Source organism: Oryzias latipes, chromosome 16, assembly GCF_002234675.1.
Source record: "Oryzias latipes chromosome 16, ASM223467v1".
In the NCBI taxonomy this organism is placed as follows: Eukaryota; Metazoa; Chordata; class Actinopteri; order Beloniformes; family Adrianichthyidae; genus Oryzias; species Oryzias latipes.
In genome coordinates, this window is record NC_019874.2 from 19,889,682 (window position 1) to 19,902,834 (window position 13,153).

Sequence of the window (13,153 nt, forward strand, 5' to 3'; positions counted from 1 at the left end):
TTTAGGGATCTGCTGGGGCCTCTTAGCCATTGTCAGGGCCGGGAGATAAGGTGTGAGGGTCTCACAACCTTGGCTGATGAGAAGTCCACCACAAGATATAGTAACCTCACACTAATGGTCAGTCTAAAACGGCCAAGGTAGAAAACTGACACTGAAAGTGGGAGGGGGCCCTGCAAACAGCAGGAGTCTGATGGTGGGGAATTCCTGTCTTTGAGCACTGCGCCACCTGCTGTTTGTGCCAGGTATTTTAAAAAACAGTTTGTGTTTTATTTGCGCATTTTACCTTAGACATATAAAATAAATGGGAAAATCTTAATTGTATTATTTTTTAGCTGACAGGAAGCATTTCTCCATCTGTCAGCACAGAAAAGCCTGCACTCTTTATATTTAAAGCATTCAGAGCACAAGCGGAAAGGAAAATAGATTTTAAACTGTAAGAACATTCATAATGATCAATGGATGAACACAAAATGTTTCTCAGTTATAAAGATTATTTGAAGTAGAGGGGAAAACTAATGAAAAATAGGAAAGTTGTGATGGGATGGAGGAGGGGGAAAAAGCAGCAGGAGGAGGAGGATGCAGGAGACGGGAGGAGGAGAATAAAGAGAAGGCAAGAGAATCATAAACTTTAACCATTGTGGACCAGTGCAAAACATTTGTGAGTATAAGTTTATTGTTTTTCACCTGGTTTGGAGATTTTGTAGAAAATACTCACATGTGCAATGTCCTGTTGATAATTTATAGTAACATACTGGCTAACTGCTTCACATCTGAGGTGAAAAAGTAAGTTGCATAATGTGTGATCTGTGCTGAAACTGAAAAAAAGAAAAAATAAGTTGTTATTCACATCAAATCTCCAGATACCCTAAACCTAAATTAGGATGATGCACATTTTTTTAATTAGTTCTCATAAATGATGATTTAGATATAATGGTTGATGAGAACTTGGGGAAAAAACTGTCAGGCTCAGATTGGTTAATGATGATTGCATTGTTCAAGGCAGTGGCATGTTTTATGAAAAGAAAGCTGCAAAAGAATGCACAATTGTGTGGAAAGAGGGGCGGAGGGGCCCTCAGAAGGGGCAGACCAAAATACATTCTTTTGAGAGGACTCACACTTTGGACTCCAAACGTTTTTCTGACACATTGCAAGAGGAATGATGCAGGAGAGGAGGGAGAGGAGAGGAAGGAGGGCGGATGAAGGAGTGAGGCAAAGAAAGAAAAACACATTTGTGGAGGTGAGATGTTGTTTTATTTGCTCCACTGCCACTTTATCAAACCGTTTATAAGCTGTCTAATAAATGCTAGATTAAACATACGTGGGGAAGTGACATCAAGCACTTTCACAGCAGTGAAACTTCCAAAAACAACATAGCACTGAAGCAGAACTTTGGGGGAAACATTAAAGTGAGGTGGGACGCTGGGAGTATTTATGTGCAAAGGGATTAAAGGTAACCCAAACAGGAGAGTGGATATTGAGCCGTTCTGCTTCGTGAAATCATCCTCTTCCTCTTCCTGCAGCTCGTAAAGTTCACCTCTTACAACTTGAAGGAATGGGCAGCCTCCCAGTGGTCCTGCTCCTCTGCAGTTTCCACGGTAACGCTGCCAAACAGAACACACAAATCAACGTGTTTAATTACGGTTGAGTCGCTGCTTGTTTGTTTTTATGCCATGAAACACTCCCATCATGTGGTTTCTGTTCCACAGTCCTCACAGCTGCAGCGCAAGTTCAGCCAACCGGTAACACTCTTTAAATCTCAAAGTCACACTTTTGATCAGGACGAGAGGCATCTGTCAGTCTGTGAGTCACAGCCAGACTTCTTCTTTTTTTTTCTTTCTTTCTTTTTATTGTCTTACTTTTAGAAACTCCTGAAAGCAGCCCATTGCCAGTCAGTGAGTAAATTTAGAGAGTCTTTGAAAAGTTTTGAGGAGTTGCTTTGAGATTCACACGCCAACCCTTCACTTCCTGTTTCCACAGACTGCAGGGAGGAGATGTATCCCTGCACCAGGATGTACTCGGTCCACAGGCCTGTCAAGACATGTGTTGGATATCTGTGTTTCTACAGGTGTTTTAGACATTATCTTCAATTATCGTGTGGGTTTTTGCACTTTAAATTAAGAAAAATGATCTAAGTAAATTGCTCGAGATCATCATTTGAAAATTCAGTAGAACCTAGGTCATTAAAGTTCAATTGACAGTATTTTGTCATTCCATTGATAAGCTATCATGTTTACACCCTAGATCTTTGTGTCAGTGTAAAAAAAACCCTAATTTTGCACAAAAGGCGGTCTTTTTTTATACAAGTGGAATTGAAGACACTAAAAATTTCAATTGCACTACTAAAACAACACAAACATTGTTCAAGAAATTCAAGAATTCAAAACTGACATGCTTGTTCATGAATGCTCATAAATTTATATGTGAACTGGGCAGCAAAAAGGATGTGGGCCTTTGTTTTCATTGTTTGCTGCAGCTCAGTTTGGGTGCCTTGACTGACTGGCTTAGTGTGTCCTGTAGGTGTTGAACATTTCTGGATCTGATGAACCGAACGCTCTTCTGCTCTGAGAGGAAATGTTCCTCAAAAAAGCTAGAAGGTTAATGAGGTTGAGCTGTTCAAAAACACGTATCCTTTTTTGTGCTAAAATCCAGAAACCCAACATGTTTTCAACTGAAAAAAAACAACTGTTTTTTCTAACAGTGGCAACAAACCATAGTCAACACCTAACCATGACACTACCACAGCCATGCTTCATAAATAAATGCAAAAGTTTGAAAAGATAAAATTGAGTCTTTCCACTGTCTTGTCTAAATTTAATGTATATTTTCTACCTAAAGCTGAGCCGTTAACAGTCAATTAACTTTTTATTCCTTTTTATTGGCTAATCTGTAAGGAGAATGTTAATGTCTGAACTATCTATCTTATCTTTATCTTTTTATAGACCATGAGAAAAAAATGTTTCTACGCCGCATTATTACATCTTAACCCTTGTGCTATCCTATAGGCACTTTAACATTGGGAGTTGGGTCATCTAGACCCACTAGACAGTGCTCTGAACCTTTTTTCTTCAATGATTTGTGATCTTCACTGGTGTCCATGGATTACATGAAATCCTCTTCACCTTTATCCACCTTTGTCATGGTAGGGAGAACACGTCAATGCAAGGATCGGGTCATCTGAAACCACATAGGATAGCACAAGGGTTAAAGTGACACATTTGCAGTTATATTGTCTTATTTTCATTAATTTCATTCATTAAGCAACAATTAATTTAGATGAAATAATTGCTTTTCTATTTTGTTTAGACTGGATTTTAAGCTTTGACCAATTTTTTAAATCATATTTGTTCATCAACTCAGCCTTCCTCGCGTCTACTTGATCAACAATGAAATCTGTGTGAGGACAGTGTGCCAACATGAAGAGTATCTGAAAGGTTAGTCTCCACTGAAGGGGAGCCACTTTGTTAAATAGCTTCTTTATGAAAAAAAAAAAAACCGTTTTTTTGTCTGTTGCACCAAACAGCTGAACTGTGCAGGGAGTTGTCCGGGTGGCCCAAACGCCTCCAGAGGTCACCAAGCAGGAAACGCTGCCGCAGTCGGAGAGACCCAAAAACCTGGATAAACAAGGCCTGACTTTGCCCAAAAAGAGACTTGAGCAGCTGTATGACTTCATCTAGAGCTCAAACGTCTGGGAGTCTTTCTTTTTACACACAAACATGCCGAGTCATATTTATGTTTACGTACCAATATACAATGTCTGAAAGTTAAAGTTGTGTTCATTCATCCTTGTGATTTCAAAATGTACTGTAGTATTAGGCCTATAATCACTGAAATGTGTAAGTGGAAATATTCTAAAAGATAAAAACGTGCTTTTTATGACTAAACTGCTCACTTATGATCCATCATGTGCACAATTTAACCAATAAAATGTAGAAAATGTTTGTTTCTGGTCCATACTTTTCCCCACTCACTAACTCAAGACACTAGCTTTGTGTTCTCTTAATGTTTATTTCAATATACATTTAGACTTTGAACAACAAGTGAAATCTGAAACGAATGCATATAATTTAGATAAATACAGAAAAAACAGTGATCTCCAACTAACATTCATCAGTACAGCACTTTAACACATCAGTCACAACACATATGATATCAGTGAAACATAATCACACAACGACGCACTGCATCACACACAGACCAGCTCTCTCAATACTGCAATGTCAGAAATAAATACATTTTTAGATATAACCTTAATTTACTTGTTCAAACATGCTGTAATTGAGGTATGTGTCCTGATCACCTACCCCGCCATGAAAAAAGCCATGATCCTTAAGGAAGAGAGGGGTCGTGACCTTAATGACTCAGACGCAGCTTTAGCAGCTGTGCTGAGGGGAGATGACTTAACCCAAACCCAAACATCTCTGCTTCCCCTTGAGGCAAAGATGAAAACACTTGTTGCGTCTTTCTTCTTCCAACTTCCTTTCCATCCAAAATTCCTGCTTTCATGTTTCTTGATGCACAGTTAACAAACAATGTGCAGCGCTCCAGTGACCCGTCGTTGGCGAAACGCGTGGCGAACAGCTGCGCGGCCGCAGAAAGCCAACGAGAGAGTGTTGAAGCGCGCAACCAGGCGGTAAATCAGCTGATGGCTGACAGGATTCTTTCATGGAAAAAACCTCCTGTGGGAAACGGCACAAGAATTTCAGTCGAATATCTGGCAACGTCTGCATTAAAAGCAGATTTGATATAAATCACCAACCACAGAAACAGACTTGACTGTCCGTCAGTGCATAAATTCAGTCCCAATGAGACTTTGAGAAAGAGAAACTGCAGAACATGAAGTCAACATCGACACTTATAACTACAGACACAATAGGTACACTTATTTAAAGAAACGCTCTCTGCACTGTACATTAAGTTAATGTATGGATATATTCTCCATGATTTCAATCATGAGATGTTGATAATTAGGTTTCCTCTGATAAATCTATTAAGTATTTTACACATTTATTATAAGGGCTGTGACCCAAACATACAGACACTGGAATGCTTTGCTTATTAGAGGGGAAATGAATCTGCTGAACAGTGATGGTCTGGAGTCTAAACGTGTCTGAGAAAGACTGAACTGTAAGGAATTCAGACCAAAGCAAACAGGATGGCGGGGGTTGCCCTGCTTGGCAGGGAGAGATATGGGACCCCTAGAAGAGGGAAAATAAATTAGCAAAAAAGTGCTGCATAATTTTGAGGAGAGATATAAAGTGAAGAGGGAAGAAAGTAGCATGAGTTCCTCTTCACTTGTGGGTTACAGAGTCAAAGTCTCCCCAAAGGTCAGAGCTTGTCGTGGAGGCAGAGTTGGATGGGGCCTCTGAGTTGGAGTTGCTGGAGTCCAGGTCTAGCAAAAAACCTGATGGTCAGAAAAACACACAAACAAACAAAAAAGTTTTTATGAAATACTCAACAATAGATGATGCAGTTGTTCACTTGGTACCAATTACTAACAGATTTGCCGTGCAAAAGTTCAGAATGCTTGAAATAAGTTGAATATTTTTAATGTTTATCTATCAAAACCAGACTGAATACATCTAAGAAGGTTAATTTGATTGATTTATTTATTTAAGTGTCATGCACTAATGTGCCCAGCCCACACGGGCTTATATGACACTAAAAAACAAAACAAAATACACAATACATAAAGATACATCCCCATCACAAAAAGAATCCCATAACCAATAACCCCCCTACTCAGAGTCTAACAGAATACATAGAGTCCATTCTTATTGTCCATGCTTTTGACACAAAATTTGCCAAACAAAAGATTTCATTTTCAAAAAGCCAACGTAAAATTTAAATCTAAACATGGGGAACCATGTTTGCGCAGTTTGCAGAAGGTTTCTAAAATTTTTATACACTTACATAGAAATTTAAAGAATTATGGAGATTTAAGACTAAATTGAACATAATTTCTGTCCTGAGAGAAAGTGGGTAGGGAGGCATTATAGATCCACCCCAATGAAATTGGTGTTTTTGGCATTTTTAACGTGTTCTTGTGGCATTTTTCTCAGGACCGAGGACAGATAATGAGAAACTTAAGCTTAAAATCGCATTTTTGAGCATTTCTTTGTTCAAATTGTTGTGAACCGGGAGCAGGTGAAAATAAATGTTATTTTCAAAAGAGCTTATTTGTTTGTATTTTGTAGAAAATATGCCGAGCGGGCCACAAGCTCCCTGCTCTGACCTCTCAGCAACAGTAAGGGGAAGGGGGGGAGGGGCTCCACACTAATGGTCCCGCCCACAACTCAAGAGGCGAATTTCTACTTGAACTACTACGGCTCTGCTGAAACTATGTCCTATAAAACAACACAAGTTTTTAGATTTTGGCTAAAAATGGCATAATCATACTTAAAAGATCACTGGAAACTCTTTGAAAATGACTCCAAAAAGATAAGGCTGGGACTTTAAAACACTTCAGATACCCAGGTTTTTAAAAAGAGGTGCCAGAGCTCAAAAATCTCCCTGAAGAACATTCATCTTTCATTGCTTGTAGGAAGGTGTTCCTAATCTTTTTCTATTCAGCTGCGCTGCTTTGACGCCAGTCGTTGTGTGGACGCAACAGCATCTGAGTCAGCAGCTGAACAAGCTGATGGAGACAGCTGCTTCTGTGCTGGAGAGGAGTCTGGATTCTCTGAAGCTGACTTTGCAAGAGAGCTGAGGACAGTTTGTGCAAAAGCTACGCAAGATAGTTGACAACGATGCTAAAAATACTGATGAAGCAACAGTAGGTCATTGTTTAGAGGCCTTGACAAAAGATTTCTGCCTTTAGCAACTGTAATCTACACACACAGTGACAAAAAGAAACTTTAGTATTCAGTTACCCTTTTTCATCTCAGCTTGATCTCTAACTTTTCACACTAATTACCTACCAGACTCACTTCCTCCTGTGGATGGCTGTGTGTTTTGATTGGCAAATTTGGATGAAGGGGGTGGGGCTAGCTTGCCCCCAGGTGGAGGAGGAAGGAGTCCCAGGCCTCCTGAACTGTGTGGGCGGGCCCTGTCCTTTTTCTTGGTTTGCTATAGGGACAACAAAAAAAGGAGACTAAGCCATGTGAGCGATCGCGTGAGAGTTTTATGTCTGATCTTCAGCCTTGACAGTAATTATATCAACACTGAAAAAAAGAAAGTTACCCCAATATTTATAGTAATAGTCTGTCCTTCTTTGAAGCCCAAATCTAGTTTAGGGGTAGAGTCTGGAAGTAGGGCTTGTTTGGTGAACTCAGTTTCCTGTTTGACCCACCTGCAGAAAAACAAAACAGGAAGTTAGAATCATTAAAAGGAAGAAATAACTGAATAAGTGTGTTTCACAAAACTACATGGGTTATTTTGAATAGATTGGAAAGGAGCAGCATACTTGAAATGGTCTTGAAGTGCAACATTGAAGTCAAAGGCATCCCCGCGGTCTCCAAACCCAATGCCTATGAAGGCTTTGCGGCCTTCAAAACGAATAAACAAAAGTCCATTAGTTAGACACTTAAAAGATGAAAACATTTACATTATATGAATACAAAAAGTACAAGGGTACACTTTAAGTTTCCTCTGGATTTAAACTCCACATATGTCCGATTTTGCCGTCGTGAAATTTGGCACGCTCAGGTACTTGTGGCAGGAAAAGGAGCTGCCTCACTGCAAATGCAGCTGATTACTTCAGCCAGGTGAAGCAAAACCTAAACTCTTGTTTACAGCACAAGGCCTCTTGTCTCATGACGCCTTTGAGCCTCAACATTCTGTTCAAATGCATCTTAAATCATCTGACTGCAGGGAAAGAGCAGAACAGAGTTAAAATATTAACAGAAGAGTTTCCATATGATGAGTCTTTGGATCAGCCCAGTTCCTTACCATCCCTAAAAACAAACACATACACAAAAAACACACACACATACAAAAAAGAGGCACATTTGACTTAAATGTTGCTCAAAGTGCCACGACTGCAAAAACAAAATGATTCATAGGGATATGTTATAACAGTAATTATTCTGCATTCTACAGTAGAGTGAATGAGAGCAAATTCTTGCATTTAACACCGTGTGCTGTGACTGTGTCACACAGGATACAATAAAGAGTTACCGTATGTCTGATAGGGCGATTGTTCTTGCAACTTTATACGCATGCATTTTTGGAATTACAAGCAACTCATGTTTAGAGAAATATACATATGCAGAATTATTTTGCAAACGAAGTGTTAAAAAAAAGTAACCGGTTTTCCAAAAATATGCTGTGCCTTATTTGTGATATTCAAACAGGGTTTAAAAAAAGTTGGATTTAGCTTATCTGTTTAGATGGAAAACAAAAACACAGTGCTCTTATTTATTTACTTAAGAATTCTGTTTATTTTGAAGCCGAAAAGGAGCAACCCCTTTGGAAAAGTCAGTGTGTTTCTTTAGCTTTTTCCGTTGGAAACAAACATGCTGTGCAACACAAAATGTTGCTCTATCCATCATTGTTTGAATTTAGTTGCTTTTCTAAAATTCTGAGCTAAGTAAAACGTATGTAACATTTTGAAGTATAAACTGTTTACTCACCGTTGTCATCCTGAATGCGGAGCACAAAGTAACGGCTTGAGTCACTGACGGTTTCCACGGCAATGCCAGGGTACTCCTCCATCGGCGCCTGAGCAAACAGTTCCCCTGTACGTTGGAACAAGGTAAGTGATGGTAAAGCCAGCTTTCATGCAGGGGCATTCAAGACTAAACTCAGACATGTCACTCTGACATAAACAACAAAGAGATGGATTCGCCTGCCTGTGTATACATCAGATTAACATAGACAGCAGAAGGTGGGAACGGACGCAAACACACATGCAGGCTCCTTGTGGGAAATATAAACTGCTTCCTTGTGTGCGTGGTAGGTCACCTTGGAATGGATGACTAACAGAAAGCAAGTGGCGGACAAAAATAGATAACGACGCAGGGATTTCCAGCTCCACATGAAAACAACAGTCTTGCCTGCTTTCCTCTCACCAGAAATTTTGTCCTCCAGTTTCACATAGGCCACTTTACCCCGGGCGGTCACACGCAAGCGGCCCGTCCAATCAGGAGCATCCAGCTTCCAATCAGCAGCTCTGAGACACACACAGGCAGATTTATGTGGGTAAGCAGTTTGTTAGAGACTTATTTTGAAAGTGGAAGGAAACTTTTATTCTTTTTGTACCACTCAAGAGTCTGGTTTGTCCACTAACTTTCTGAGTGAGGAACACATTTGACCAGAACAATTAAACCTTCACCAATGGGCAGCTTGGTTTCCTTTTCACTGTATGTTTTGTGGTTTCTAATTTGACATGACGTTTAGGTACATGTCTGTAGATTATTCTAAAATAAGGTTGGGTGTCCCTGCAGAACTACTGACTCGAAAATTTGATTCTTGTTTTTGGGTCAATTTTTCATTTTCAAACTAAATATACATGTTTTACATAAAGTAAGTTGTGATTAAAATCTAGGAAAGGAGGAAGATTAAATAACTAAACTTAAGAACTGAAAACACTAGATAGACTAGAAACTACTAGATAGATTTATTGACTCACTGTTTTTTTTAAAATAAAAATCAATGCAATTAATTTAATTAAAAAAACCTAATCAATCAGGGTTTACTGATAGAGATTTTAATCCTTCAATCATTGTGTCTCTTTGGCTTCAAACACAAGATTTAAACAAAATTTGATTTAAAACATGTCAGATATCTGAGATAAGTCGCAGTAAATCTGCTGCAGCAGGAGGATCTTATTTGACACAGGTAGCACTTTATTTTGAAAAGAACTTGTATGTGCTGCGGTTTAAGACCCACTCTGATGAAAATAATGTCTTTGTTGTTTTTACCATGTTCTTGTGGCATAGTTCTGAGGATAGAGGACAGATATTATATTATTATATTGGGTTGGGGGCCTAAGAGGCTATAAGCTGTCGAGACTAGAGTGTACACATAGGGGATGATGGGAAGTACGGGCAGCCTCACTCAGCAGAACACCAGTATGAGAACAGATTTTATTTGACACTACTTGTAATTTTTTTGTTTTGGACACAACATTGGTGACCCCATGGTAAAATGTATTCGTTTTTTCACGTATTCTTCCTTTTTCCTTAATAAGTCAAGGTGTCATGGATCTCTTTTGTGAGTTTTAGTTTTCATATGAAGGACAAATGGAAAGAATCCTGCTTTGAAAGAGATCACTGGTCCAAACCGTTGTCAAAACAGTTTCTTTTAATACAATTGATTTGTGTTGGGTATTTACGACACCTTGGTGGATTTCTTATCAAGTCAGAACCAAATGGGGCGAATTAAATGAAAAAGTTTCTAAAGTAAGATCCTTTATGTTCGAAATTCATCTATGTGATCCCCTCCTAATGTGTTCTTCAGCTTTGACTCTCCAAGATGTCATTCTTTTAAAAAGAATACTCGCTTAACTGTAATAGTGTAAAAGCCCAGGCAGGTAAAGAAAGCAGTGCATGAGCTGAAAGTGTCATTTCTGCAGTGTTATGGCTGCCTGAGGGGAAAAAGACAGAGAAGCTGACAAACACAGTCTTAATCGACCTTTTGCCTTTTACTCAGTTTAGATAACGTGGCGCTAAAGCCTTACGATTCATTTTGTGATGTTGTTGTTGTTGTCTTCTCTTCCGTGATGACCTTGCGAAAGCATAACACAACAAAAACACCAAGAAGAAGCACACAAACTACACCGCGGTGAGGTCTGGTCAATATTAGCACGTCAGAGATGCAGGATGCTGGCTGAGAACGGCGGCCTCCTCCTCCTCCTCCTCCTTACCTGACCGCCCGGTTGGATGCTCTCGGCGGGATTCGGTAAACGTTGACTTCGGGTTTCACACAGAGCACGGATTCGTACTCGAGCTGACCGTCGGCCGCCATCTTGACTTTTTAATAACTACGCCGGTGGCGGTGACAGCCAACGGTTGGCACGGTCAGCCTTAACGGCTGCCTGACCGTAATGGCAGGTGTAATGACGCAACACTGAAGCCCGGTGAGCGGAATTCAAATATTTAAATGTTGTTGCTGTCTTTTACGCTTCAGATTTGAGTCCAGACGAAGGTTAATACCACTGTTACATGTTGTAAGCACCGAACGAATACGAAAGGCTCTTAAAATAAGGACAAAACAAACATACATTCCTTGGGTTGACCATAAAAGAAAAGAAAAATAACGACAAAAAAACATAAAAAGTGAGGGCTATCATTAAAACTGTTGGTGGTAAAAAAAAAAATAATAAAAAAAATAAGGATAGCTTCTGGCACAAAATCTCGCAAAACTATAAATTGAGTATGGTGCTCCAGAAGGGCCAAAATTAGTGTGAACCTGCTTTTAAGTTCCCACTGTTTTGATTTTTTTTGCCTCTTTTGACTGACTTTTTGCTACAAAAGGGCGGTGGTGGAGTTTAAAATCTCCCAGGCGTCATTTGTTTGACATGTAGCCCCAAGCAAAAATGTAGTCTACTTAATTGTACTACAGGTACTGTAATACTCTTACTCAAGTATCCATTGTAAAAATAAACTTCAACTGTACTTTATGCTAATGGAAGCGACTTATTTAGGGTTTTTGATGATTAACTGGAACCAGTTTATCTTTTGAGCTAAAATATTTTTTCCCCCACAGATTGTTTGCATTGGACACTAATTTCTGTTAATATCATTCATTACAAATGAATATTTTGATCAGTTTAGAGTAAAATTAGTACCCCAGAGTTAAAAGCATACAAGCTTTTACTAAGTTTAATTATAGGTATGGTAGCTTGCAGTAAAATTAAAAGCTCAAAACAGGATTTGATTGCAAGCAGTTTTTTTATTTCACATTATCAAGTTTTTACACAAACAGCAGCTGCAGAACATTGTAAGCCTTGCAAACAACTTTAAAGCTTTTGTTTTTTCTCAGTTTTTGTTCTCAGTATGGCGGTTGTAGTGATAAAGCAACAAACATGTCCTTCCCACTTCTAGAGGTATATTTCACAGTCCAAGAAGCTTGAATGCATCTCTGAAATCTTCTGTCTCACATGGCTGAGAAAGAAATAAAAAACAACATTGTCCGTTTAGGCAATCCAAATTGATGGGTTTGCTTGACAAAATTGTTGTTCAATGTTGTACCTGTAGGATGCGGTTGAGTTTTCTTGAAAGCCGAACAGAGTTTTGGTGCAGCCCATCCCAGGGTTTGAATTTGCTTTGTTTCCGAGCCACAAAGGTCTGCCAGCAATAGAAGTAATCTAAAGTAAATTGATGGAAGAAATTCACTTAATTATGAGGACTCTGACTGGTTAAAATAAATCCTAGTTTTTCATTTTGACCCCACCTTTGTAACTCATGACTGTGATGTGCACGCCAACTTTTTTCAGCATCCTTAAACCTTCTCTTTCACGGCTGTCCTCCAAGTCACAGAAATACAGACGGGAGACGAAAATCCTGAGGCGCAGGTTGGGGGTCTGGCTGAGAAACTGTGCTAGTCTGAAAGAGCAGTTAGCACAAGGAGACCAAGAGCAAAACCAGGTGATGGAGTAGCTGACCCTTCCCTGTCCGGTTGCTCCATATCCCCATAAACCAGGGCACAATGCACTCAGGTGGCGCAGGAACAACAGCTGTAGACCAAAACAACAACAAAAAAAGTACTGTATGGAAATCTTGTTATGTATTTGCAATTCTTTATCTCTCAGCAGGGTCTTTTCATACTCTACCTGGTCTTACCTCCACATGGCAGCCATTACGATTGCGGAGATGTCCGAAGTCAAAGGACAGAGATTCTGGGCCCACTCTCCTTTTCACCACAAAGCAGAGGTATGTTTCATGTCTGCCTCTTGCCCAGCGCATGTTCTTGTAATGATAGATGAACTTTTTTTTGGGAAGAAGCACACTAGGAATAAAATTGAAATTGTTTTATTCCGTAACATGATGTCAGATAGAAGTCAACGTGAAGACTTGAGCATTTCGCTTTCTGGATGACTCAGACTGATTCAACTTTAAATCTGACATGAAATCCATGTAAAACCTGTGGTTAACCAAACACGAGTGATGGACAGGGAGACAACAGTTAGCGTTCACTTATAAACCTTTTTCCATTCTCAGTTTCACAACTTTGAGTGAAACCAAAGATAGAAATTGTTCATCAATTATTAAAA

At 39.4% G+C, this 13,153-nt stretch overlaps 3 protein-coding genes across 5 annotated transcripts; 1 reads left to right on the forward strand and 2 right to left on the reverse strand.

Moving 5' to 3' along the window:
* Positions 1–543: 543 nt before the first annotated feature.
* LOC101167732 (microfibrillar-associated protein 2) lies at positions 544–3,937 on the forward strand. Of its 3 annotated transcripts, XM_011485408.3 has the most exons (8): positions 583–658; positions 745–783; positions 1,521–1,595; positions 1,707–1,739; positions 1,863–1,892; positions 1,978–2,065; positions 3,358–3,431; positions 3,521–3,937. In XM_011485408.3, exons 3-8 carry the CDS (start codon positions 1,553–1,555, stop codon positions 3,628–3,630), a joined length of 378 nt encoding a protein of 125 aa, XP_011483710.1. In that variant the 5' UTR covers positions 583–658; positions 745–783; positions 1,521–1,552; the 3' UTR covers positions 3,631–3,937. The 3 variants fall into 3 exon arrangements, with proteins under 3 accessions (XP_004077999.1, XP_011483710.1, XP_011483712.1); XM_004077951.4 differs by lacking the exon at positions 745–783 and having other exon boundaries at positions 544–658; XM_011485410.2 differs by lacking the exon at positions 583–658 and having other exon boundaries at positions 750–1,237.
* Positions 3,938–3,985: 48 nt separating this feature from the next.
* LOC101167983 (adaptin ear-binding coat-associated protein 1-like) lies at positions 3,986–11,142 on the reverse strand. Its single transcript, XM_004077952.4, has 7 exons — positions 10,805–11,142; positions 9,009–9,109; positions 8,571–8,675; positions 7,403–7,484; positions 7,180–7,288; positions 6,918–7,065; positions 3,986–5,401 (listed from the first exon to the last, which is right to left on the reverse strand). The coding sequence occupies exons 1-7, from the start codon at positions 10,903–10,905 to the stop codon at positions 5,289–5,291; spliced, it is 759 nt and encodes a 252-aa protein (XP_004078000.1). The 5' UTR covers positions 10,906–11,142; the 3' UTR covers positions 3,986–5,288.
* Positions 11,143–11,375: 233 nt separating this feature from the next.
* Positions 11,376–12,905, reverse strand: aicda (activation induced cytidine deaminase; the record flags this gene model as incomplete). Its single annotated transcript, XM_020710629.2, has 4 exons — positions 11,376–12,044; positions 12,132–12,247; positions 12,334–12,616; positions 12,723–12,905. Coding segments are annotated over 4 exons (633 nt in total), but the record flags the coding sequence as incomplete, so codon positions are not given.
* Positions 12,906–13,153: the final 248 nt, after the last annotated feature.